The sequence below is a fragment of the Neovison vison genome, chromosome 6, assembly GCF_020171115.1.
Source record: "Neovison vison isolate M4711 chromosome 6, ASM_NN_V1, whole genome shotgun sequence".
Taxonomy (NCBI): domain Eukaryota; kingdom Metazoa; phylum Chordata; class Mammalia; order Carnivora; family Mustelidae; genus Neogale; species Neogale vison.
The window spans coordinates 138,724,068-138,749,779 of record NC_058096.1 but is presented as its reverse complement, the minus strand read 5'-3'; the positions used below and the strand labels follow the sequence as shown (position 1 = coordinate 138,749,779).

Below are 25,712 nucleotides of genomic sequence, written 5' to 3'. Positions count from 1 at the left end.
AGCCTCTCCCAAACCGGGTCATCAACTCCCCAACCCTCCTCCTCTTCCTCCCTCACCTGGATGGTGGATAGGCATCTTTTCCTCAGCTTACCCTTGGGGCCCTTCTCAGCAGCCAGAGCAGCCTACCCCTTGACTCATCCCCTTGGCCTCATTTAAGGAGCTTTCACTGGGTTCCTGTTGCTCATTTGGATTTGGGTGTCCCTGTATCCATCATGGCTCCCTTGGGACTTAGAGATGCCTACTTAGTCCTAAGACATCTCTTCACCTGGGAAGCTGCTCCTTATCCATCCAGCTGGTTCACTGGCCCACCCTCGTTGTTCAGCCTGTGCCCTAGAATGGAAGGTGCTGCCCACATGGTGGCTTCTGCCATCGATCGATGGTGGCCCTCTGCACCGGGATGGTGGGGGGCTCCCTGTGCCTCTTTCCAGGAGGCACCCACCCACCTGAGTTAACTGGACTTTGCCCTCAGGACCTGGGGTCAGGGCTCAGTCAAGGGCCAGGGCCTAATCTGTCCCCAAGGGGCCCAGCTCTGCAGTTGGGACTGGGACAGGGATCACTGTGTGCCACAAAATTCAGGGGCCTGGGTCTGAGGGCTAGGATGTGGGTGTCTCTAATCCCACGCTGTCTCTGGGCTCACCAGGCCTGTGGCCTCGCTCCCACTTCCCTCTTGTATTTCAGTCTGAAATGGAGCTGAGGAGAGAGGCCTGCCCTCCCTGTCACCTGGCCTACTGGGGAGTGGCCTGAACCCTGGTGTTCGGGGCCTAAAGGCCAACCTTGGTGAAGTCCTTAAGGGACCCACTAGGTGGCGACAGAGATGAGCTGGACTGGCCTGATGAATGCCTTTGGAGGCCTGGCAGGGGGTGGGCAGGGGTGGGCTGGAGGGAAGAAGGAGCACAAGAAAAATTCTGTTCCTGGTCACTCCCACTCCACAGACAGCTTGGGATGTCTGCCCATGATCTCTGCTGGCCTGAGACATTCTTTCAGCTTCTCTCTGTTCCCAAATGCCCAACACTGGGCTTTTCACCTATTGCCACCTCTCAGGGCAGGACCCCACCGAGAATCCTCCCTTTTGCTGCCCATGTCTTGGGTCTCTCCATGGTTGTTTCACTTGCTGCCTTTCTGGATGAAACATCTGGCCTCCCCTGGGCTCTCTCCTTACCCTGATGCTATGACACTAATGGTTGATTGCAGGCGCTGTGGTGGACAGGCGGGGTCCAGCTTGGTTTGGTGCCTTCCCTTAGGCCAGGGAGCCTGTGGGTTCCTTGATTTGGAAGCTGGGGTGCTGCCCTTTCCTCTGAAAATGCTCTGCTTCTAGAATCTGTTAACTCTTTCCATTTGTTTCCCCTGCTCCCCTCCCCCTCTCCCACCAGCCTGAACTCATCCCTTAGTTCCAGAGAACTGTTCCTTGTTCTCTCATAGCCTCTGTCCTCTGTGCATACCTTGTTCCTAGTCTGCTTAGGGATCTCCCTCCAGTTGCTGTCGACCCCGAGCCCAGAGGACAGAGCGGGTGACAGAGGGCTCTGAGAAGCTCCTTCCTCATTAACTGCTCATGCCTTAGCAGGAGCTAAGTCTAGCCATCCACCAGGTGGAAACACTGAAGCCCAGAGAGGGATGGGGAACTGCTCAAGATCTATGAGAATGGCTGGATCAGAACTGGGACTAAAAGATTAGGGCTGGGTCTTCTGAATCTTACTGGTAGACAATGTCTCTGGAACCATTTCAGAGAGGAACTGAGTTGAAAAGGGGAGGAGGGAAATCAGAGTGAGTGACATGGCTTAGCTGGGTGAGAGAAGCATGGCCATCCTGCCTGTTCCCTCTCTCTTGTCCCCTGTGCCTTGGAGTAGTAGGGATGGGAACTCTCAGGGAAGAACCGAGCAAGTTCAAGGAGACCCAAACGTATCCTTCCCTCCACTCCCCACCACCAGCACCCCATCAGTGGTCACCACTGTTTGTCTGGGCAGGGGAAGAGATGGTTAGTGCCAAGAATATTCTCTCCAGCAAGCCAGAAAGTGCCTGAAACCAAAGCTAGGAACATTGCCTCCTCTGTCCTACAGCTGACCATGCACAAGGCAGGCATGGCATGTGAATCTCGATGGAGTTTGCTCTTGCCAGACCTCCTGGGCCATTGATCCAAGGGTATGTGCCTCGGGCTGTCCGTGCTCTGGGTCCAGCCACTCTGACCTTGGGCTAACTGCCCCTGAGTTGGGCCTCTGTGGGGTGCTGGTATGTGACTGTCGTTGGTTATGGGTCCTGGGTTGTTTCTGAGTAGGACAAGGCTTTTAAGGACCCTTGCAAGCAGATCTGAGCCTTTGGCAACCTAAACTAGCTTCTTCTTCTTTCTTCTTCTTCCCCCACCTCCACCTTTTTTTGGTACCAGTACGGTGTCCCTCTTCTTCTTCTGTAGCAGGACAGCATCCTTGCAGGTTTGCAGGAAGTAGAAGGCATGGGGTCAGGTCAGGCAATGGCTTCAGAGACTTCTTGCTAACTGACACTGACTTTGCCCTCCTGCCTCTGCGTCTAACCCTTTCCATTAGTCATATTGGTTCTGTCACTCATTTTGGTGACATTTGCTCTGTCCTCTATCTATCTCCTCTTAGCCAAACTCTGGGCAATGTTGACATGGTCAGCTCACACCCCCTGCACCTCTCCCTGTCTGCAGGAATCACTTTGGTCTGGAAAATACTCCCTCTTAACCATTTTGGGGACCACAGGCAGCTCTGTCAGCTGTTTTGCAGTGATCCAAGAATAGAATTGTCTCCTCTGGGCTGGATTTAGAAGGTCAGGAGACACGATGAGGACCTTATACTGGGTCTTCTCATTGAGGGTCCTCATCAGAGAGTAAGGACCTTCATCATTCTCAGAAGGCAGAGGATACCACTCAATGGAACATGAGTTGAAAACCTTTAGAACCATGTGCTCATCACCTGGGAGTGCAGGATTCCCATCCAAAGCCCGAGTGGTGGTGGCAGCTGGCTACTGTGACCTCCCCTTCTTCTCAACCTCCCATCCTCTGAATGGGGTGGGGGGGACTGCTGTACATTGGTAGCCACGCGGGAATATCATCCACCAGAGAAACCAAGCCAATTCAACCCACCATTTATTGTTGTCCAAGCCTGTTTGCAGAGCTGAGGGGGTCTTCTGGCTGGGGCGTGGGCAGGAAGCCATGGGGCTACAAGGTGTGGGGTAGACCCGGGATGCTACCGCCCACAGGCTTTGGTTTGGGTGATATCAGAGCCAGAGGACCCCTCAGCCACACTCCAGGCTGGGTGGTAACAATATTAGCGGTCCTACAAATAACCAAGAGGATTCAGCTTGTTACAATATATAAAATGCAGCAGTTAATTTCACTTTCCCTGACCCTAGCTTTGTGACAGGCGAGGTCCGGTGCTGGGAGACTGTTTCCCGATCTGTGAAATGGGGTCCGTAGTTCGCACCTTACTGACGATGCTAAGATGAAGAGGTTCATCAGTGCACGTCTCTGAGCCTGGTTTGAATAGCTGGCACATGTAGGAAGCTCCCACAGCCCGTAAGGCAGTCTCAACTCTTCCAGCCGACCCGGGACCACTCCACTTCTGTGGAGACTATGGAGACACCTGTGCACCCCAAACTAAACTCTATCAGAAGCGCACCTGCCTGAGGCAGAGGAACTCCTCCACGGGGAGGAGCTGGGCGTCTCGGAGCACGACGATGGGGGAGGGGATGGAATCCCGGAAAAGATGCCTGGGCGTCAATGGTTCACCCAAAGGAACTTGACAGCGACCACGGGACTTCAGGCCCTGCCGAGGCGGCGGCGGCGGCGTGTGGCCTTTAGGAGCAAGATCTCTGTCCTCGGCGCTCTCCACGTTCCCACCTACACCGCGCAGGGGGACCGGCGGTGGCCTTCCTGGGCCTGCTCCTGAGAGCAGGGGCGCTCCTGAGGGGGCGGGGCGCAGAGTGAGGTGAGCGTGTATAGATTCCTTGCCCCTGATTGGCGGAGGGGGCCTTGGCGGGGAGGAGTCTGACTACTGAGCTCCACCCCAACATCTTCCCGGGTCGGAGCATCCAGTGCGCCAGCCTGCAGAGAGATTAGACTGCTCCCGCATCCGTGCGCCCTCCAGTCCTCCGGGAAAACGCCAGGGCAGAGTTCTCTAGGGGCGTCTGGACAATGGCCTGTAGGGCGGGACAGCCTCCGAGCCCGGGGCTGGGGCTGGGGCTGGCCTCGCCCGGGCAGGCCTCTGTCCCCAGTGCCACCCCGGGGTGGGTGGTGCGGGCGGGAGGGGCCAGCCCTGCGCCCCCGGGCGCCTGGCGGTCAGACCAGGGAAACTTCGGCCTGGAAGCTGGAGGAACGGCGCGCGCCGGGGCTGACGCGGGTCAGCATGGACACCTGCGTACTGCACGTGGCGCCGTTGCTGCCTCCTGAGGGGTGCTGGTATTTGAGGCTTGAGCCCAAGATGCCTTTCAGGTGCCAGCGCCGCCACTTCCGCCGCAGCTCCGCCTGCACCTGGGGGAAGGGAGGCTGGTCAAGCCCGCCCCTAGGAGGCCTCCTCCACTGCTGACTGGGCTGCTCCGGATGGATCCTCCCTTGGCCAGTGCACAGTTGGGACCACATAGGAATGGGGGGTCAAATCAAGGCTTTGGAGTGGGAGGAGGTAGGAGGCAGAGAGGATTAGAGGGTGCAGCCCAGGGAGGGAGGGGGTGTTGCCTGGGGGTGGCTGTATCCCTCTTCTTCTGTTCCCTGCCCTTCAGCTCACTTAGGCTCATCTGAGTGGATGGAGTTCTGTGCTTTGTAACCAGGGCTCTACAGCAACTCAGCCTCTGATGGTGGGTCCCCCCCCCACCCCCACCGACTTGCTGCATACAGCTGCTTAACAAGCTGATGTGCCCACGAATCCCACGTCTGTGTTGCGTGTATGTGTGCGTGTGCGTGTGTGTGTTTGTCTTAAAATGCACATGGTAAGTCAGCAGGTCTGGGAGGCTGGGTGGGGGCAGAAATCAGCATTTTTAACAAGGTCCTAGGTGTGCACCTCCACCTATTTTCTGATCTGAGAACCACACTCGGAGTAGCAAGACTGAACTCATCATTGCTTTGCACATATGCCATCACTGTTTCCCGATCCTGGGCCAGCTGGAGTGTTATTGCCTGGTCCCCAAGATCTGGGAGGGGCTTACCTCGCCATTGAGGAAGCAGTAGAGGATGGCCACCACAAAACCCTGGGGAAGAAGGGAGCCGGAGATGTGAGGCAGACAGACTCCAGGAGCCCCCAGCCCTGTACCACCCATGGCCATGGCCCCTGTGTTCCCCTGGTTAACCAAAGAGCAAAGCATATAGTAGGGGGTTAATCAGTACAGTGAAAAAATTGGAAGCCACTGGCAAAGGGCCAAGGCCCCAGGTTGAACTCCCTTAAAGCCCAGAGAAGTATGCAGCCTTTGGTCATTAGTTCATACCTGGAAAGACCCCACGACGAGCTCAAAGACCATTTTCACTTCAGCTTTAAAGTTGTGGGGAAAGAAGGCGAACACGAAGTAATGCACTCCAAACAGGGGGATCAGCAGAAGGGTGGACTTGGCCAGCCTCCTGGGGACAGGAGAGGGGCAGACGGTGGGCATGGGAGGTAGGGATAACAACGGGGAAGTATGAGCTTGGGCTGCTGGCTCCTGGAAATATTGTGTTCACCTCTGTTCCTGCTTCAGATCTGCGGTGCCCATGCCCTCGTGCCCCCCAGCTCTCCTAGCCTGGAGACAAGCATGAGGGAGAGGGAAGCTCTATTCTCACCCTTCTGGAGGGGAGTCTATAAACAAGGCCAGTATGAAACCCTGAAGATAAGGTACAGTATTTCAAGTTCTGTGGCAGGAAAGGGAGAGATGTTTTCAGCCCCCAGGAGATCCTGGTTCCCCCTCGCCTGGTGTCAGATTCCCTAATCTTTACGTGGGGTCAATGTCTGCTCAACATGATCAAATTACAGAGATGCCCACTCTAAATTCAGAAGTGCTTTTGGGGCTGTGAAATGCGTTGCTTCCACAAGAGACCCATTCTCTTCTGGGGATGAGGACATTTGGGAAGGAAGTCTCTGTAATAGGGGTGCTGACCCCATATTCCTGAGGCCACTTGGGAGGATGCTGGGCTCTCAAGTTTATGCCTGGTTTAGTATTGCTCTCTGTCTCTGGCTTCTCACCTGTCCACTCCTCTAGGAGTTGCCACCTTTTTGGAATCACTTCCCTCTCTTCCAGCCTCCCCACACCAATCGATACACACACTCCCAGCAGGGCCAGCCCCTCCTTTGCCGGCCATGTGTGCACAGCAGGGCTGATCCTCCTTCCAAATGACCCCTCCTTCTCCAATGGAGCAGGGCTCACCCTGCCAGTCCCCTGACCTCACAGCCAGTCCGGGCAGCTCAGTGAGCCCATAGTTCATTGGCTGGGAGAGGTCTGAGGGCCAAGGGGTCTCTGCCTTTATCTCTTCTGCCTTGGCAGTCAGTCCAGGGAACCCTAGTCCTGTGTCTGAGGTCCCATAGCTGACTGGGGGCAGAGACTGGGGCCTTGCCCCTCCAGCTCCTTCCTGGACCCAGCTCCCAGCCATTCCAAGATCCTGAGCACTGCCTACCCTCTTGGGCCACAAACCTATTCCCCATGCCCAAGGCTGACAGATGGAGGCTTTCTTTAAATTGAAGGCTTATGGGGAGGTGGAGAGTGGAAGCTGACGGCCCCTCAGTGGGGAGCTCCATCTCCTATTCCCCCTAACACTTCTGCCTGCTGACAGCTGTTTGGTTTCTGTCTCACCCATGGGGACCTGGTGATGACCAGCTCTCTTTGCTTCCGCTTCGAGCCCTTTGGAGCAGTTGTGCATTGGGGAAAACAGGGCCCCACAGGCAAAGGGGAGGATTAGGATGCACAGGCCTGATGTGCTGCCCCCTGGCAGACACAGATCCCTTCCGTTCTCAGACTGGAAGGGAAGCTCCTCCTACGCACCCAGCGGGGGAGAATGCCGTCACACCGGGGGAACGTGAGCCTTAGTCTCATCAGAGAGAATCACAGGATTCCAGAATAGAATCCTAAATCCAGCAGCTCGTGACATTCTAGCCAAGAATCTTAAAACCACAGCACAAGACTCCCTCAAGAGAAGCCAGGCTAGGAACAGTCCAGAATCCCAGGACTGAAAGGCCCTTATGGGACGTCCCAGTGTTGTCCGGTCTCTGTAGCACTGAGAAGCAATCTCTTATTCCCATCTGTGGGCAGGCAGACCCCTACTCACCTCCCCACAGCCACCCTGTCCATGTTTCTTTAGTTCTGTCTTTGAGCCCTCTCATTCTCATGAAACCCTGCCTGGTTCTCCATTCCTCCCAGGAATAGAGAACAACCCTCACACCTTGCCAAGCAAGGAGCATGACTGCTGTCCCATGGACACCATGCCCTCCCCTGCCATGGCCATGTGCTCCCAGAATCTTGAAGAGAAGGGAGCACATGTCTGTTTCCTCACCTGTAAAATGGGAACAGTTGATAGGGGACAGTGTGAATGACATAAGATGATGTTCAGATGTGGTAAGTGCCTTACCACACGCATGGCACTTAAAGCACAGGTGTTAGTATTACTGGGGGCGGCTGCATCCTGAAGGTGGCTATCTCACTGTTCACCTGGGGCACCCCCAGGGCATGCATCTACCGTGCATTTACTGGGTCCTTTTTCTGTGCCACATACAAGCCAGGGACTGGGCATGTGGTATGAATAAAGCACAGGTCATCTGTTGTCTTTCAAGCTCCCTGGCTTGGCAGCAGACGCATACCTGGCTCAGATCACTTGCTAGGTAAGTGATTGCAGAAGAAGCAGGCCTGTGGAAGGGGGAGCCTGGGGCAGGCAACCCTTGTGGGCTGAGCCAGGTCATGGGGGCAGAGGTAGGCAAGAGAAAGGTGGCAGTCTCATGACTTCAGAGTCATCAGAGTTCCTGGAGAACTTCCAGGAAATGTGGGTAGATTTGAAAACGGGATGAGGACACTGGGGTACCCAGGGCATACTCACGAGTATGGGCTGCTGTCACTCTTCCCAACGTCTGGGGACCGAAGTTTCTGTACCAGAATTCGGATGATGAGAATAAATAGGATAAAGTTCACCTGGTGATGAGGTCAAGGTCAGTGGTCAGAGAGGGGAGGCCAGGGTGTCCAGGTCCCTGGGCTGATTGCCCCCCCCCAGGACCCTGCTGCCTGTCCATCTTATCTCTTCCCTAGCTTTTCCCTTTTGGGCAGGCCATCTGGGAACTTTACTTCACATCTCCAAGGACTGGGCCTCCCAATCCATTTTTTTTACCCTAGAGGAGGAACTGTTGGGGTAAGGGGTGGGGACAGTCCTGCACAGGCACTGGGAAGCCTACATTTCTGTTCTGACCCTGACATGAATCTCCTGTGTGGCCAAAGGAAATCGACTACTCAAGCTGGGCCTCAATTTCCCCATTTCTACGTGGCGGGAGAAGGCCTTACCAAGATGGAGGTGAGGATGGGGGCCTTTATGATCCACCAGAATGAGGAGTTGATGGTATCCCAGCATCTGGACAGGGCATGGTGGGGAAGAATGACAGCAGTTGCCCTCAGCCGGAGTTAGAGGCCCTCCCTGGTGTTCCAGCTCTGCCCCTGCACCCATTAGAAACTACAGGCCCAGGCTCTGTTGCTCCCAGTTTCCCTCATCCCTCCCAGGGGATCAGCCCCAAGTGATGACGGCCAGGGGGAGGGGGTGGGGCAGCAGCTCACCCAAAATCTTCAAAATGGATTGTGATGACGGTCCACACAATGGTGAATGTGCTGGGCACCCCTGTCAGGGCCAAAGGCGAGAGAAAGAGAGGAGAGGGCACAGGGAGAGGTTTAGGAGAAAGAAGCAGAGAGAAAGGAAGGGAGGGAGGGAGGGAAAGAGGGAGGGACAGAAGGAGGGAAGAAAGGGTGGGTTGCCAGGGCTGCCACCTGCGGTTACATAGCTTGTGCACTGAGCAAAGATGCTCACTCCACTAAGGGAGTGGAGCTCTACTCCTCAGGGACTGTGTCCACCCAAAGGAAGAATCTTTTTCTAACTCTGATGGAGGTATTTTACAGACTAGCAGGGACCCTGTGTTTCAGCGGCTGAAGCAGAAATGGATGCTTACAGAACCCGTCCCCCAGATCAGCCCTAGGTGCAGCTACAGCATGAGGGCACCTGCCCTGGGGTCAGAGGTTTGGGGGACTTTTATCAACCCTTGGCTGAGAGCCTGGCAGGCAGGACTTGCAGCCCAGGGAGACCTAAGAGTGCAAGCAGGGTTGGTACCCACCCCCTAGTGAGCTTCCCAGGCCTTGCCCCTTCTGTCCCCAGCCTGGAAGCCCTCCCTGGTACCATACCCCAGCCGATGAGTATGTACCCCCAGAAGTACTTCCGCTCAGAGAAGAAGGAGACGGCAAGCAGGGTGTGCAGGTAGAGGCCTTCCACCAGCAGCCAGAAGAAGTTGGCCATGACACAGTATTGGAATAAGACCATGGCTGCCTTACAGCTCACCTGTAGGGGGAGGACAGAGAAGGGGCTCACTGAGGCTCAAAGTGGTCCCCCACTTGCCCCCGGTCTGTTTGGGGACAACAAACACAGATGCAGCATGGCCAACTTAATCTCTCTGTTGTTTTCGCACTGTCCCCTTAGAAATGTCCCTGGTGGTTTTCCCATTATCTTTGATTTTATTCTGGGATAAGCTTGCACTTTCCCACCCATCTATCCATTGCTTTACCCACTAGACACCCACTACCAGCTCACCCACCTTTCCATCCACTATCCACACATCCACTGATCATTTATTCATCCCTCCATCTATCAATCCATCCATGCATTCACCCATCTATCTCTCCATTCTCCTTTCTACCAACTAGACACGCACAAGCATCCATCCACCTAACCATCCGGGCATCCATGCATCCATCCACCTGTCTACTGACCCAACCCCCTACCCGTCATCTATCTATTTTTTCTTGGTTTACCCATCTAGCCTTCCACCTACACAGCCATCCACGCACCAACTTACTCAGCCGTCCATCTACCTACCAATACACTTAACCCCTCCCCCACATACTCATCCACCTTATTTCAATTAGATGGAAGGCAGCTGGAAGAGGTCTGAGGGATCCTTCTTGCCTGAGTTTGCAAGAGTTGCCTGAATGTGTGGGGCTATGGGCTATGGGCTGTGGAGGCGGGCCTTATGGAAGTGTTGGGGACAGATGGGGGCAGAGAAGAGGCAAGAGGAAGAGGAAGTAGAGATGAAGAAGAGGAGAGGGAAGGGATGGTCATTCCTCCTGGGGGCAGAGGAGCTGGCAGGAGAGTGCGTTCTCCAGGCAGGTGAGGACAACAGGAGTGTCAGGGGAATCCCTGAGTATGGCAATCGGGAGTTGCAGGTGGCCTGCCTGGCACGACTGGAAGATCCCCTGGGCCCTGTCCTCTCCCAGAAACAGTCTTCCATTTCAGATCAAACCCAAGTAGCTGTGAGCTGGAGCTTAAAGCTATCCCCCTCCAGGAAGCCCTCTAGATTTCACTCCTCCCTGGAACACAGGTTCTCACCCTTCCTTCCTGTGCCCTTGGCTTTAAGACATCCTCAGAGAGCAGCTTGCCCTCCTGTCCCTCTGGCTGCAAGCTCCTTCCTCAGGTGTCACTTCAGTTCTGCCAGCTATAGGCGGGGGGTGTCTCCCATCCTCCCCCGGCTCACTTTACAACTAGAATAGCTCATCTCTTTAACAGGACAATTAGCTGTGCTTCCTGCCTTAGAAAAGCTTCAGACAGTTGCTAAACGGGTCTCCACAATTATCCTTAACAGGTGTGCTGGAGGCTTCCTGGCTTTGTAGCTCAGAAGTCCCAGCTCCTGGGTGGGGTCCTCTGAGGAGCTCTGGGATTGGCCAGGGTGGCCACCCTGGGTTTTCCCTTTCTCTTGTCAAGATGCCTGAGATTCACCATCACAGGTTATTCTCTGGGGAGAAGGTATTGCTGACCCCAAAATAACGCAGTGCCTCTGAGGTCCCTCATGAAGCAATGAGTCACTGGCCATAGGAATGGGTGGGAGCCAGGGCTGGTCTTGAGCTCTCTGTCTTAGGTCTTGGGCCCTCAGAGATGGGGCCAGTGCTCACGATCACTTGGAGATGGACCCCTTAGTGATGGGCAATGGATTCCTTAGATACTCTCTTGAATGCTCTTCCTGAGGAAGCCCCAGAACAGGGCTGATAGCAGGAGAAGAAGGAAAGAGAAGGGCTGTGTGTTTGGACTGGCTCCAGATGGTGGTAATGAGGGAGGTGAAGGAAGGAAGCTTTGAAGTCCTTGCAAGATAGGGAAACTGAGGCAGAGAGTTTCCGAAGGTCACTTGGAAGTCAGCAACAGTGGCAGGATGGTGGTGTGTGTGTTTGGGGTGGGGGTGGGGGGGACTGTGGACTCTGGCCACAAAATGGTGCACTTCCACCAAGGAGAGGCCATTGCCACAGGCACAGGCAGGTGCGGGAGCTCCCAGGCAGCTGTGCACCATCTCCTGTAGCTGGGAGGGGAGTGGGATTCAAGGAGCTGCGGATGGTGGCACATGGGGGGGTTGGCCATCCTGGGAGAGAGAAGAGGAAGGAGGAGAGGGGAAAAGGGGAGAAAGCGGAAGAAGAGGGATGTGGTGTGAGAAGGTAAAGAGGGAGAGCGAGGCAGGCTGGGCAGGGTTCTCACCGAGCCCTTGGTGCAATGGTCCAGCTCCTCGCTGTCGAAGAGGGTCAGGTCTTTGATGAAGACAGAGGCGGCCCTCAGGATGAAGGATATGAAGAGGTGCACGTGGATGTAGTTCCGTGTGCAGTGGAGCTTCCTGCGCGAGGCGGGCTGAGCTGGGTGGCTGCGGGGGCTCGGCCACCCGGCCCAACTGCGTGGTCCTGGGCTCCACGTGAGGGCAGGGCAAGGGCAGCCTGTGGCCTCCAAGTGCAGGCCCCGCCCCCGGGGTAGCCCAGTCCTGTGGGCCTCGGCCTCCAGGGCCAGCCCCACCCTCTGGTGCCCTATTCCCAGGTTCAGCACCATCCTGTGGGGACGAGGCTGAGACAGGCGGATCGCTCTGAGCAGCTTGCTGTTTCCTGGGGAGGTTGGCCTAGCTGGGGGACAGAGACAGGGATTGTGTGCTGCGTGTGTGGGGGGTGACCGGGGAGGGGGCCAGAGCATGACTGGGCCAGGCAGGGCTCGAGGAAAGGAGTGAATTGGCTGGGTCGGCTTTGAGGCTTGCCCTGGGGCTAGACCTCACCTGAACAGGCTCAAGATGGCTGTGGCAATGAGAAGGGCAGCGAGGGACAGGCTGTAGCCAATGGTGTAGCCGGTCTTCACGGAGCTGTAGAACATTGACCGCTGCTGCTACAGAAGGGAGAGGAAGGGTTGATCTTAGGTGGAGGTGGGGTGGGCTCACCTAGGGGGTGCTGGCAGGGGTGCGTGCTCTACACACCCTGCCTCCCATCCTTGCCTTGGCAGGTGAAGAGGCCCAGGAATTGGCCCCCGCAATGGCCCAACATTCCGGCCCTTCAGGCTCCATCTGAGGCCCTTACACTGTGCAGCAAGGGAGGCACACAGGAAATTAGGACGCCAAAGAAGACACTGGGGGTAACTTGCCACTGTGGGCTCTCAGGGGCAGCGGTCAGCAGGATGAGGGCAATCTGGCCTTTCAGGGGGTGGCAGGACAAAGCTAGAATCCAAGAGCTTCTTGCTCTTGAGGTGCCTCTCAGTGCCCTCCCCACGGACACACGTGCAGAACCTCGGTCACTGCGCCCTCCCTTCTTGCTCGCCATATCCCACCCCTGCCAGAGCCCAAGCAAGGGGTCAAGTGGGATTTAGGGGGTTTAGATCCTGCCTGAGGACCTGGTGGGCTTTGAGGGCCTCTGAGGAAGTTGCCTTTGTGGGAGCACTGAAAGCTCCGAGCAGCGTCTGGGGTGGGACCAATGTCACAGCTGACAGACACACACCTGTGTCCCCGCACCAAAGCAATGAGGCGCTCCTAGCTGAGGACTCCCGTTACACTCTACCTTCCTATCAGAATCCCTCCCTGGCTCCTGGGCCCACATCCATACAGTGAGCCCATCTTTGCCTGCTCCCGGGTGTCCCTGTCCTGGGACTCAGGACCACAGTCCTGTCCCTGTTCCTGTCCCTGGCTGGCTGCCTGGTATCTGAGGGTGGCTCCTTCCAAGATCTCCTCAGTTTCCCCTCTGCATGAGACAGGAAGATGAGGCCTGCCTGGCCTGTCCCCCTCTAGGACCAGAGCAAGGTGCCCACGAGGTGGGGGAGTGTGGGTGGGGTGGGGGGTTTGGGGGGTGGCTGGGCTGGAAGGGTGAAAGCCCCTTTCCTGTTCTGGGTCAGGGAGAGACAGGGAGATGAGCCCCTGGAAGTGCAGGTGGGGTGAGGGAGGAGGCTTGGGAAAGACCCCACCCCCACCCCGAGTCCTGGCTTCCACACCAACAGCAACCTTACTCCTTGCTGGGAGAGAGTAGAAGGAGCCTTGCAGACCGAGACACTCTGGGGGAGGAGGGGCAGGGGTGCACAGAGGCCCACCTGGTCCAAATCTGATGCCTTGTCATCCCAGCCACAGGCAACAGGGTAGGGGCCAGGCTCCAGGTGTGTCCAGCCCTCGGTGGTGCAGCCACGGCTCACGTTGAGGCCTGGGTGGAGGGCAGGGGCCGAGAGGAGAAAGGTTGAGGCTGGGAGCAGGACGAGTCTATGGAGTAGGCGTGGGGCCTGGCTGTCCCTGAGCTCACCTTATCCCTGCCACCCCTGGTGGTGTTGGGCTCCAGCCACCCTGCCCTAGACCCTAGGACATCATGGGGGACTTGGGGTGGGGCAAATCTCCTCCCGAGCTGCCAGGGGGACCCTCCAACATGAGGGACAGTCACAGCAGACCTTTCTGGGCTCAGCCCTGCCCCTTGCCGTGTCTAAAACTGACCCCCGGGGCAAGATAGATAGTGATTCTTGTCACAGCCGGGATTCTTGGTGCAGAATGACCCATGGCCCTTGTCACAAGCTGAGTGCTTGTGACCCTGGTCACAGGGCCCAAAGTGCTGGAGTGGCTGAGGGTTTCTTTGCCCCATGGGTACAGACAGCCATCCTCTGGCTGTCCCAAGGGGCTCCTCCTGGCTCAGTCTGCCTGGGCCAATAGGCCTGCTTTCCTCCCATACCCAGTATGGCTCAGATGTGCCACTGGAGCGGGATCAAAGGTGAGGCAGGAAGGACACCTGAGAAGGGCGCAGGTCTGAAATACTAAGTGGGGAAGCAGGGAGTCCTAGCTGGGGAGCCTGCTCAGACAAAGGCACATGGGAGGGGGGATCGGGCAGCATGGCCCCACAGGGTTGTGGGGTTGAATTTTGCTGCCCCTGGGCCTCTGGGACTGTGGCACCCTCCACTGTCCTCGGAGGCCCAAAGCTGAAGCAAAGTGACAGGACCCACTAGGGGGGCCCATGATGTGAGGGCTACCCTTGTGGCTGCTGGCTCTCTAGTCCTGGGGAAGGACTGAAGGGAAAATGGGGGAGCCAGAGAAGATCCCAAGACTCACTAAAGTGGCAGCTGGGTCCAAGTCCAGGTGAGAGCTGGCTTGTTGGGGTGGGAGGGAGGGGGGAAGAGGAGGAGAAGGAGGGGGAGGAAAGGAGTAGAGAGAGGAGGACAGGAGGGCAGAGAAGGGGCAGGAGGAGGAGAGAAATGGATGGAGGAGGAGGGAGAGGATGATGAGGTGAGGAAATGAGGTAGAGCTGAGAAAGAAGACGGGTCCTAACGTCCTTGACCTATATAGCTCCTTCCTCACACTCCAGCCGCTCTCACTGGGGTCACCATCATTGCCACCACTGGCATCACTTTCATCACCACCCCTGTGTCATCGCTGTCCCCAGCACCACCACCAGCGCCATCACGGTCACCACCAGCCTCACCAGCACAACCAGTATCATCACCATCAGGGGTCTCATCGCTGTCACCAGCACCATCACTGGCAACATCACCATTGAGAACCTGCATTTGTTGCAGCTGGACAGAGCACTTGAGGCCCAGTATCTTAGTGGATCCCCTCAACCCCCCAGCGAGGAAGGGAAGCCCATTTCACCTGAAGAGGCCAGGCTCCCAGAGGCTGGTCACTTGCCCCAAGAGGCTATGGCAGGTGTGACCCCAGGAGTCATCCTGGGCAACCGTGCCCCAGCTTGCACTGAGGGGGACCTGAGAGCTTGTTTTGGGTGTCCAGGAGCAGAGCTGTAGGAGGAGTCGAGCTGTCCTGAGAGCTCGGGGAGAGTCACTCTGCATGTGCATTTAATATTTCTAAACTTGGCTTGGAATACACCCAACCGGGTGGTTCCCTGCCTGCTATTTCTGTAAATCCTCCAGGCTGCCCTTTGAAAGAGGTTCTTGCCACCTTGCCTCAAGGCTGGGGAACTGAGTGACGGCCAAGGACAGACTCAGGGGCTGGGCCTTGGTCTCTTTCCACTGCGAGGTCTGGAGCCAGCAGGAGATACTCTACTGAGGCAGGGGTGATGGGCGGGGCCAGTTTCTGACTCAGCAGCCCTTCTCTGGGCCAGTTCCCAACCACTCTGCTGCAAGGGGCTCCCAGCGCAAGGGACGTACTCACTTAGCCCCTTAGCTTTCCACCCGCCCTGCCTGTGCAGCCTGGATAGGCTTCAAACAGGCCCTCAGGCCCACAGGCTTGCCTCAGCCCCAGATCTCAGGTGCTCACCGAGGGTCCCTTCCAGGATCTGATTCTTGTGTGGACTTCCCCCACCAGCTGGGGTGTAAGGGCAAGTCCAAAAAGGTGACAAGCCCAAATCAGCCAGCCTTGAGGTTGGGACACCAAGGCCTCGAGTTTTGAGCACCCCACTGGCCAGAAGAACTAGGGCTTGGTGAGGCCAGACCTGTGACACAGCAGGCACCTGGTACCATCATGAATTAGGGGACCCACCAGCATTCACACTGCAGGGGTGGGGGGCAGCAAATGGGACTGTGTTAAAGCTAGCCATTAGGAGTTATGATGAGTTCCACTAAAGGAGGGGACTGCCAAGGTCCAGAGAGGTCGGGTGACTTGCCTATGGTCACACAGCAAGGAGGCAGCAGGCTTGGGATACAGTTGTGGGTTGGCCTGTCTCCACATCTTTCTGGGCTTCTGGAGTGGCTCAAGGGGCACCCTGTCCCCTGGAAACCTGCCTGCCCCACATATCGGGGGAAGGGAGTGGATAGTGGGTCACCTTCAGAGCTGGATGGCCTCTTTGTACAGCCCTGGGGTTGTGCCCCAGGTCTAAAAGGGAACATTCTTGAAGAGAGATCTCAAGGGTGGCCACCTGAGACCCCAAGAAGCAGTTCAAAGTCTCTCTCCAGACTGGGCCTGGGAACCACACAACTTGTATGTGTTGAGGGGAATACGGAGGGCAGGTTGAGGGACTTTAACCCCACAATCTCCCAGTCTCTTGTGGCTCACCATGTCACACAAAGAAGTCAATGCCTCCCCTCCACGCCTCCCTGGGCTCTCCATGAGAAAAGCACAGCTCAGTGACTGGAGGTAGAAATGGTGGAATTGCTTCCCCACACACCCTGCCCCGCCCTCTCTCCCCTTCCCCATCAATCACCAGTCCCTCATCCCAGCCTCCCTTCCGCACTACCACCACCATCTTCTCTCCCTGGAATTAGGCAGGAGCCTCCTGATGACTCTCTCCGCTTTCCTGTCCCCTCCAACCCACTCCCACCCCGAGATAGTTGAAGAGATTGTTCTCAGCCCTAGCTCTGACTATGAGCGCTCTCCTGCTGAAATCCTGTCTGTGGTGCCCTGTCCCAGAGAGCCACAGCAAACATCTCAGGTTGGCATCAAGACTTTCTTACCTATGGCTTCACGATGCAGGGGGTCGGGCAGGGAGGTGTCCCACAGACCCCACAGACACATTAATGTAGCCACTGTTGTCTTAACCAAAATGGCGATCCTAGTTGTCACTCTTAAAAAAATGTCTTTTCAAATATTTCAAGGTAAAAACACCACAGATGAAAGACATGCAGACCAGGAATCAAAGGACTAGGCCCCCATGGACATTTTGGTGCCTTGATGAGCAGTCCCTTGCCTGAACAACACTCCTTTCCCAGGGTTTTTTTACCCAGCCTGGGGAGATGACTTCTCTCTAACTCTATAGTCTTTATTCTCTTCAGGTGTCTTCAACTTTCCCTGTAGAACAATATCCCTTCCAATGCTTCCAGGGAGGACACTCTCTCCCCAGTTCTGTTACCCAAAGGGGTGGGAGTTGGGCTTGGCACTCTCCCCGTTCTACACTTGCCTTCTCGCAAACCTCCCTCTCTGGAGTTTAAGGCTCGCACCTTCTTCCCAGGAAAACACACCCTCTTTCCCTTCCATTCAGAGCCCTATGCTCGTCTCTTATTTCTCTCCATCATTTTCAGAGGCTAAGGCCGCCAGGTACAGCTATGTAGGTTGTACACTGCACAAGGGCATCTGGCTAATAACATGGGGACCAGTCTACCTCATATTCAACTTGTCATTAGGTGGGTTCTGGTGGGTTCTGGTGAGAGGCTGACTCTGCCTGAGGAGGGACTGCCTTCTTCTCATCTGCACAAAGGCACCATGTGGGCCCCAGGGGGGCTGGCAGCCTTGGGGTTAGCCAGATGGTGGGCTGCAGTCCAGGTTCTTAAGGGAAGGAACTGCCTTGACAATTCCAGCAGGGACAGAAGGAAAAGCCGTCAGGAGGAATGCAATTAGAGGAGTGTCAAGGAGGAACACAAGTAGCAGGCACTTCCAGGGATCTGATAGAAGGCCGGGTGCCAGGCTCTGCGGACTGGACGCATGAAAGCTGCCGGAAGAGTTCATCACCTACCTGCCCAGGTGTCGGGCTCCCCTGGAAAGCTGGGCTAGGTGGGAGCTGGCCTGGAATACGGATGTCTCTGACTGCTCCCAGACTCCACAGGGAGGGCACCGACATCTCTCCCTCACTGCTGAAGTCACAACACTGAGCACTGGAGGGCAATACCAGCCTGCTCCAGAGTCCCTTTGGCCCACCACCTGTCCCTACTATACACAGAGATAGGTCCAGAGAGCGAAAGGCCACCTGGAATAAGAGATGCCCAAGAGTCTTTCTGCACAGCCTCTGAATTCTTATCTAGAATTCCTCTTAATTCTTACCCCTCTAGACTTGCTCCTCTCTCGGGTCCTCTCCACTCCAGACCTGCTCCTCCCTGGAGTCCTTCCCACCCTAGATTTGCTCCTTCCCAGAGTCCTCCCCCATCCACACCTGCTCCTTCAGTGGGTCCTGCCCCCTCGAGACCTTTTCCTCTCTCGGGTCCTTCCCCCTGCAGACCTGCTCCTCCCTTAGGTCCTTCCCTCTGTAGACCTGCTCCTCCCTTAGTCTTTGATGAGTCTCCAGCTCATCCAACCTAGACCTGAGGTGGGCATGCTGGATCCCTCCCTCCCTGCAGGAGTCCCATGCATCCTTCACAGACAGGGAAATTGCCCACTTCTCACCTGCCTTGTGACTAGATCTTCCCACTGCACCCCCAGAATCCTTTCTTTTCATGGAAATCTGAATTATCCATTAAAAACCTAAACCTCAATTGGACTGGTCAGTCCCAAGCTTAATGTCCCCAGTGGTTTCTCAGTGAACTTAGGAAAAAGTCCAAGGACTCAGTCAGCGCTCAGGGCCGGCATGGCCTCTGCCCCCTGTCTCTCTGCTCTCCTCCCTCCCCTGCTCAGCCCGGGACCTCCACAGCATTTCCTCATTGTCCATCCCACAGGCTGCTGATCCTCCCTCTCCACAATCCCCGCCCCCCTCAGGATCTTCCCCACCTCCAGGACTTCAGACTGCAGCTGAAAGTTCACCCCTCCATCCACGAACACCTGCCTTAATGTTGTGCCTTACCTCCTTTTCCCTCCCAGGACTCCTTGACGTTTACAACACGTGTTTGTGTCCCTGCTGAATGTCTCTTCAGCTAGAGCCAGGCAGACAGCATGGCTGGTCTAATGCTCCCCGCCCTGTGTTCGTCTAGCCCATGCCTGTCATACTAGTAGACGTTTAATAAATGTTCACTCAACGAAGAATGGCTGAATATACGCTGGAGGCTTCCTCAGTGAGTCGATGGCAAGAAAGCCCAGTTCCTAAAGAGGCTCCTCCTCTTCTGCCTTCTAGAGAACATTTGTTGAAGCAGAACATGACAAGGTGTGTAAGCAAAGCCCAAAAGGTCATTGGCTCCAGGCAGTGAAAGACAGTCATGACCAGACAACGGGAACACAGGAGCCACAATCTAATCATGCATCTGTCAATTAGTTATCAATTGTTGAACAAATATTTAGTGGGCCCTTCCCATGTGCCTATCTTTTATGTGAAGAGCTAATCAAATCCTGTGGATCCTTCAAAGACCTAGTGCCAACACACCTTCTTCCAGGAAGCCCCCCCACCGATTGCTTGAGCCCCTCTGACCACTGTCTTTTGCCTGCTCACTTCCTCAACAGGTGGGGACCCACTCCAGCTGGTACCGCCTGAGCTGCCCCAGCTCCCTGGCTTTAACCTGGGCCTCTTACCTTGAGTTGAGGAAAGGAGGTTAAAGATGAGGGGACAGGCCAAGACGACTACCTGGCCTGGAGGAGTGGCTGGCCAGCAGGTGAGGTTGTCCCACATCTTGCTGCAGCCTGAGGGGGAGGGGGGAAGGCAGAGGACACACTGGTCAGCACAGTCATCAGGTTCTTCCAGCCTTGGGACCTGAGCCAACCGGCACCCATTCTTCTTCTTCCTCCAGTGTACCACCTGGAGGAACCTCCAGTGTGAGAGAGCTGGCATCACCCTGCCCAGGCTGCAAAGGGCCTCTTCAGATGGGTGGCAGGACTACAGCTCCGTTGTCCTCAGTGAGGGATGGAGCTCCCCCTGGGGATGTTTTCAACAATGGTGGGGATTTTGTTTGTTGCAGAAAATAGGGGTCTCACCTGGCATTTGGAGGGCAGGTCCCAGGGATGCCAGGAAGACATCCTGCAAGGTGTCACATGATAATGAATTGTAGTATTATAGTATTCTGCAAGACTTTCCAGTGAGCCCCTGGGCATTTGTGTAGGTGAAAATGTGTTGTAATGACAGAGCCTAGATTATTACTCCATTTTGCATATAAACACAAGGTACTTCCTGTATAGTTTTAACATATGTGGCGTCTTCCAGAAATGCAACTGAGTAAAGGGAGGGATTTTGTTGTATGTTGAACATTATTTTTTAAAAGATTTTATTTATTCGACAGAGCGTACAGCAGAGGAAGCAGCAGGCAGAAAGACAGGGAGAAGCAGGCTCCCTGCTGAGCAGGGAGCCCAATACGGGACTTGATTTCAGGACCCTGAGATCATGACTGGAGCCGAAGGCAGATGTTTGACTAAGCCATACAAGTGCCCAGTGTGTTGAATACTATTAAGAGCTGTTCAAGGTTTTTAGAAAATCACATTACCTCTAACAATGCTGCCCATGACCCGGAGTCAGAGAAGCAACCACTGTATAGATCAACCCACCCATCACATTTCCAGAATGTACAAGTCCATTCCAGGCTTCAGACTATGTCTTCTTATTTGTCACTGTCATCGTGCCTGAATGTATGTGTAGTATTTCATTACAAATCACTTTCCTTTTTATTTTTCTTTTACAACCAGAACTTCATTTAAAAAAAAAAGAAAAATGGATGCACTGAATTTCATAAAGGAAACATTAGAAAATATTTGTCATAAAAGGAGGTGTTGGGTATGATGGGGTGGTGGGTATATTGGGATTTAGCTAGGTCTTGAGGAGTCTTCAGACAATTAAAAAAGTAACACCTATGCCCCCAACTTAGTCAAACTGTGATTTGCGCTATGGAGCGGTGGTGTTCAGGAGGTGAGTTTGGAGAAATCCCTGCCCTGCAGGCTGTGTTTTCCACCTGTACCTATGACCCCTGAGGGCTGGCTGGTGAAGGGTGCACAGTGGGGTCCCTGGGCGGTTGATCTAATAGGCAGATGCATGAGTTTACCTCCTCAGGGTCTGGGTGTCTGTGAGGGACTAGGACTCTTCTGGATCCCCTTCCCTGGGGGAGGTTTCATTGTTTCTTTGCAACCCTGCCAGACGCATAGATTTTCTCAGGATACCCAACCCCCAAGCCAAAGTAAATGCCAGCTGGGCCCAGCCCAGCCCAGCCCAGGTCCGAAGGTTCATAAATTCTCAAGAAGGGGGCCTGGGAAGAGGAGGTAAAAGGACATCCCCAGCTGGGGAAGAGCCCTGGGAGCCGGAGTGCTAGAGTGGGCTGGCACTGGGGAGGGGCTTCTGGGGCTGCAGCAGCCGGGTGGTGGCAACGGCTGAAGGCTGAGAGCATCTGCGTTGACGAGGCCGTGCCAGAGAACACAGCCTCCCTTCCTCGGGGCTCGCAGAGGGGACCTTCGGTCCACTTTGTCTTGAGGCTTCTGTGGCCTCCCTCTGGCTCCCAGTCCTTCCTCCGTTCCTGTGCCAACCTCTCTGGAGGCCCTGGAGGGACCCCCCACGAGGCCAGGCACATTCTGCTTGCCATTTAAGACCCTGTTAGTAATAGCAGCAAACAGTTATGTAGCCTTTGTATGTGGGAGGCACAGTTCTACCATATTTAAATAAACAACTTATTTAACCCTCCCATTTTACAGATGAATAACTGAGGCATGGAGACATCAGGTAGCTAGCCCAAGGTCCCATCGCTGGTGAATGGTGCAGCCTGTTCACCCATTCCCATGCTCCCTCTCCAGCAAACCTCTCACACTTCTCCCATTCTGAAGGGCTCCAGGCCCATTTCTTGGGGGAATTTTGCTCTGCTGGACTCTAGCCCTCTGACAATGCTGGACACACCTTGTTTTGTAGGCCAATTATTGCATCTGGGTCCCCGCCAAACTCAGCTCTATGGTTCTCAAGTTGCGGCACGGGTTGAAGAGCAGATTCAGAGCTGGGTCCTCAGCCCTGAGCTCAGCTTCCCCAGAAGCAGCACAGGGAGAGGGAGACTGGGCACTGCCCTTCAGGAGGCTGCACTTGGCCTCAGGGACTCTCAGCACCACCAGGACTGGGCTGTGAACTGTGACATGGCAGGGGAGCCAGGGAAGGAAAGCCACTGGGGGCATGTAGTCAGGGAAGTTTCCTGGAGGAGGCAGTAGGTTCAGGAAGTTGAGAACAGAGAGGTCGGTAAGACAATGCTAGCCATCTGGAGAGCCTCTTGTCTGTGTGTGTGTGTGTGTCCCAGAGAGGCCCCACATGCCCCACCACGTATGTCCCTAGGCCCACAGAGATGCAGGGTGCTGCTGGCTGTGTGTGTCCACTGGGGACTGCCACCTGAGCAAAAAAGCAAGCCTGGGGTCTGGGGTGGGAGCACAGGGGGCTTCTGTGCCAGTTTATAGACACGTGTGCACTGACAGACACATACAGACACTCACTCCCAGACACAAAGAACCACAGACATATGGGCAAATACATATACGTGTATGCTTATGTGGACGTAGAAAGACCAGACACAGCAAACAAAGGCACGGAGTGATACATGCAACTCACAGACACACAAGCACAGAGAGGAACGGGCACACCGCAGATACACACACACACATCCACAAAAACCACAGAGATGCCACGCACCGGGCAGACACATCCAGGCCTCTCTGGGCTTACAGACACACATGCGCCCGACACACACAGACACTTGGAGTCTGACATGGGGCTTTACAGGTCCCAGAGGCACACGCAGCTCCTCACCCACGTGGGCCAAGAGCACACATCTGGACATGCACAAACACTCACAGAGCCCCACGCAAGGTCACGGGCAGACTCATTGCCCACAGACCCATACTTGCCCTCCTCTGGATCCCAGGCCGTCTTCCTGGTGGCAGGATGTTGGCACCCGGCAGGTGCCCTGTGCCAGCAATGATCTCACGGAGATCACGAGGGTGGCTTGCCCTCGGGGCCTAGGAGGCACTGCAATGGGGGCCTAGATTCTGGGGTCTGGGCCTCTTTGGGCTGCCTGCAGTCCCAGATCCTGCTGCTAGGGCCTGCTGGGGCCGGTGTGCAGTGTCTCCTGCCTCCCTGCCCTGGAGGGGGTGGCAGTGCATAGATAGTGGGTGGTCTGGCCACCTCTCACCCAGGTCTTAGTCTTAGTCACCCCAGGAGGCAGGGATCTGTCCTTCCTTAAGAGCCGGGGGAGGTAAAGGCCCTCTGTGAGGCTACAGACACTCACTTATGGTGCAGGAGGCAGACACTCTGTGCACCGGGGCCAAGAAGGAGGGATCCAGGAGGGGTTGTGTAACTGTTAGCTTCAGAGAGCTGACAGGAGACTGGGGAGCCCAGGAGATGTAAAGATGTTCCCTACTCCTGGGCAAGGCTGTTCTGTAACCTCAAGTTTGGCCTTAGGGAGGTGGCCTGGCAGGGAGGCCCAGAGCAGACACAGCCAACCAACTGCTCAGCCCTTCTCCACCCTTAGTGAGCCTCGGGCTCCATACCCACCCCCACTCTCCATAAGACGTCTGCTGAGGCACCTTCCACCTCCCCAGCCTCTCTCCTTCTCCATGTCCTCTGGCCCACCATTCAGAATCTGGCTCAAGGGTACCTTTCAAAGAAAGGGCTCCCTAATTCCTCCCATGCCTTCCTCAGGGCTGCTGTGCCAAGTGCGGGGGAGAGTGGGGAGTAGAGGATGCTGTCATCTGATGGGATAGCCCTGCCAGCTCTAGGCAGCTAGGCAGCCTTGGTCTGTGGGTACCCCTGGCATCACCCTTTCCCTGGCATCACCCTTCCCACCATGAGGCCGGGGCTTTCCCACCACCCCATAGGAGGAGGAGCCAGGCCCTCAAGTGCTCATCCTCCAGGTTTGACTGTGACTTGTCTCATCAGCTGGACAGTGCCTGAGCTGCTGGTTCATCTGACCTACGGAAGGTGGGCTGGGATGGGAGGGAAGCATGTGCGCCTAGAGGCTGCTGTGTGTGGTGGTACCTCTGGGTGCAGAGCCTGGGGCTGGGAGGAAGGAGCTGAGCCTCAGAACCCCTAACCTAGTGTGTGCTCCTTGGTGAACTGCAGGGAGCTCCCAGTACTGGGGCAGGGGATGGGATCAGAGAGGCCTGTTAGGGTTTCCTGCTTCCATCTGGTCCCCCAGCTTCTTCCAGCTTCCTCTTCTCGCCTCTGGCAGCTCCATGGTGCCATCCCCACCCAACACGTGTGGGAGGAATGTGCCTGGATCTGGGCTCACGACATGATGAGAGGCGGGTCTCCTTGGGGGTCTGGGGCCCTCTCTGCCCGCTGGGCCTCACCTGCTGTGTCATTCTCCAGCCGGGCTTCCTCTAGGCATTTCTTGCGTTGCACCTCGATCATCCGCAGATGGTAACATTCCTCCTCCCACTGCAGGCTGGTTGCCTGGCCACCCTGGGGGACAGACACAGGGAGGGGACCCATCATCCTCATTAGCGGCCTACCTTGCATCCAGACTCTGGGAACATGAGGCCAAACAAGGCCTGTCACTTGACTGATCCAAGTTCAGACAGAACCACAATCCCAACCCCAGACTAAAACCCGACCCAGACCTGGATCGGACCCGGAACTCTTGTTCACTTGTTCCCATAGCTGGGTCTGCCTTGAGGGTCCTGTCATGGCTTCCTGGTGGCTTCCAAGACTGCTGCAGCTGTAACTTGGTCATTTTTTTTGTGCGGGGGCACAATGGTATTACTTTGGACGAAGGTTGGAGGGCTTCTCTGTGGGGCCCAGAGCTGGCCCTTGGGACTCTGCCACCCTCCAGCCTGGGCTGGGAGTTCTGGATCCTTGCCTCAGTCTCTCTGGGTGGGAGGGGTCTAGCTAGTGCTACCTGATTATGAGGAGCTGGTCCCTGGAGCCAGACCTGGGAGGAATCCAGGAGTCTGGCTCCATCTTCCAGGCTCTGTCCCCATTCTGGGAGCCTGTACTCAGTCTCCTGGGTCACAAGGCTGGGAGGGGGCCACTGGCCCTCCTTGCCCAGACTTCACCTGCTTTCTTTTTAGCTTCTAAACAATTCCAGCTATTTCAGATCTAATGAAGGAGGGGAGGTTTCAGGAAATAAGAGAGGCCCCCCTAGGAGGGTTTGCCATCCCACCACACCCCAGGGGCAGGGGCAGGGGCCGAGGCAAAGGAGGTGTGGTGGGATGGGGGGAGAAGGGATGGGGAGGCCCAGGCCTCCTGCCTCCCCTTTCTCACACCCTGGCCAGGGATGGAACCAGACCTGCGTGCTGCTTGTGGGGGCTGGACAGGCATTGGCACTGGGTCTAACATGTGAGTATGGGTGATGGTTTCCCAGGGACAGACAGAAGAAATACAGGTCTTGGGAACCACTGGGTGGGGGAAGGCAGGTGAAGGCCTCCACTGAGCTGGTGGAAACTTCTATGAGTCTCTTTGGCTTTAGGAAAGTGGCTGCCACCCCTGGGCAGCCCCATATCAGTTTCCTCCTCACTGCTCAGGGAAGAGAATGCCACGGTTTCCCAACAGGGCCATTGGAGAAAGTTCAGCAAGGCAGCTCCAGAATCAAATACTCTCGGTTGTCTGTTTCAGCTTGTCCCTCCTGCCCTGGGACAAGGTCCTCAATTCCCTCAAATGGGCCCCAAGCACCTCCCCCGCTGACTCAAAGGCGTGTTGCCATGGGGCTATGGAGGAAAGCATTTCCTTCCTTCTGGCCTGGTACCAAGGGTGTGACTTTGGCCACTGTTCTAAGGTGACCGCACAGAGGGATAAGGATCCCACTTGCCAGAGAGCTTGCCATTGCCTGCTATGGCTATACATTGTCGCCATTGCTG

At 55.8% G+C, this 25,712-nt stretch overlaps 1 protein-coding gene across 2 annotated transcripts; it reads right to left on the bottom strand.

Moving 5' to 3' along the window:
- Positions 1-4,254: 4,254 nt before the first annotated feature.
- Positions 4,255-24,282, bottom strand: VIPR1 (vasoactive intestinal peptide receptor 1). 2 transcript variants are annotated; one of them, XM_044252453.1, is made up of 12 exons: positions 24,207-24,282; positions 19,485-19,592; positions 13,505-13,611; positions 12,213-12,316; positions 11,657-11,789; positions 9,328-9,481; positions 8,713-8,773; positions 8,446-8,512; positions 7,991-8,082; positions 5,425-5,554; positions 5,149-5,190; positions 4,255-4,480 (listed from the first exon to the last, which is right to left on the bottom strand). In XM_044252453.1, exons 1-12 carry the CDS (start codon positions 24,265-24,267, stop codon positions 4,289-4,291), a joined length of 1,251 nt encoding a protein of 416 aa, XP_044108388.1. In that variant the 5' UTR covers positions 24,268-24,282; the 3' UTR covers positions 4,255-4,288. The 2 variants fall into 2 exon arrangements, with proteins under 2 accessions (XP_044108388.1, XP_044108389.1); XM_044252454.1 differs by having other exon boundaries at positions 12,213-12,319; positions 24,207-24,273.
- Between the last annotated feature and the right edge of the window lie 1,430 nt (positions 24,283-25,712).

What these genes read in the sequence shown, in the direction of transcription:
- VIPR1 (XM_044252454.1), bottom strand. Translation starts at nt 24,267, where the DNA reads ATGATCGAGGTGCAACGCAAGAAATGCCTAGAGGAAGCCCGGCTGGAG. An exon ending in CCTCCTTTCCTCAACTCAAG is followed by an intron (nt 13,612 to 19,484) that starts GTAAGAGGCCCA and finishes CCCTCCACCCAG; the next exon opens with GCCTCAACGTGAGCCGTGGC. An exon ending in AGGCATCAGATTTGGACCAG is followed by an intron (nt 12,320 to 13,504) that starts GTGGGCCTCTGT and finishes TCCCTTCTGTAG; the next exon opens with CAGCAGCGGTCAATGTTCTA.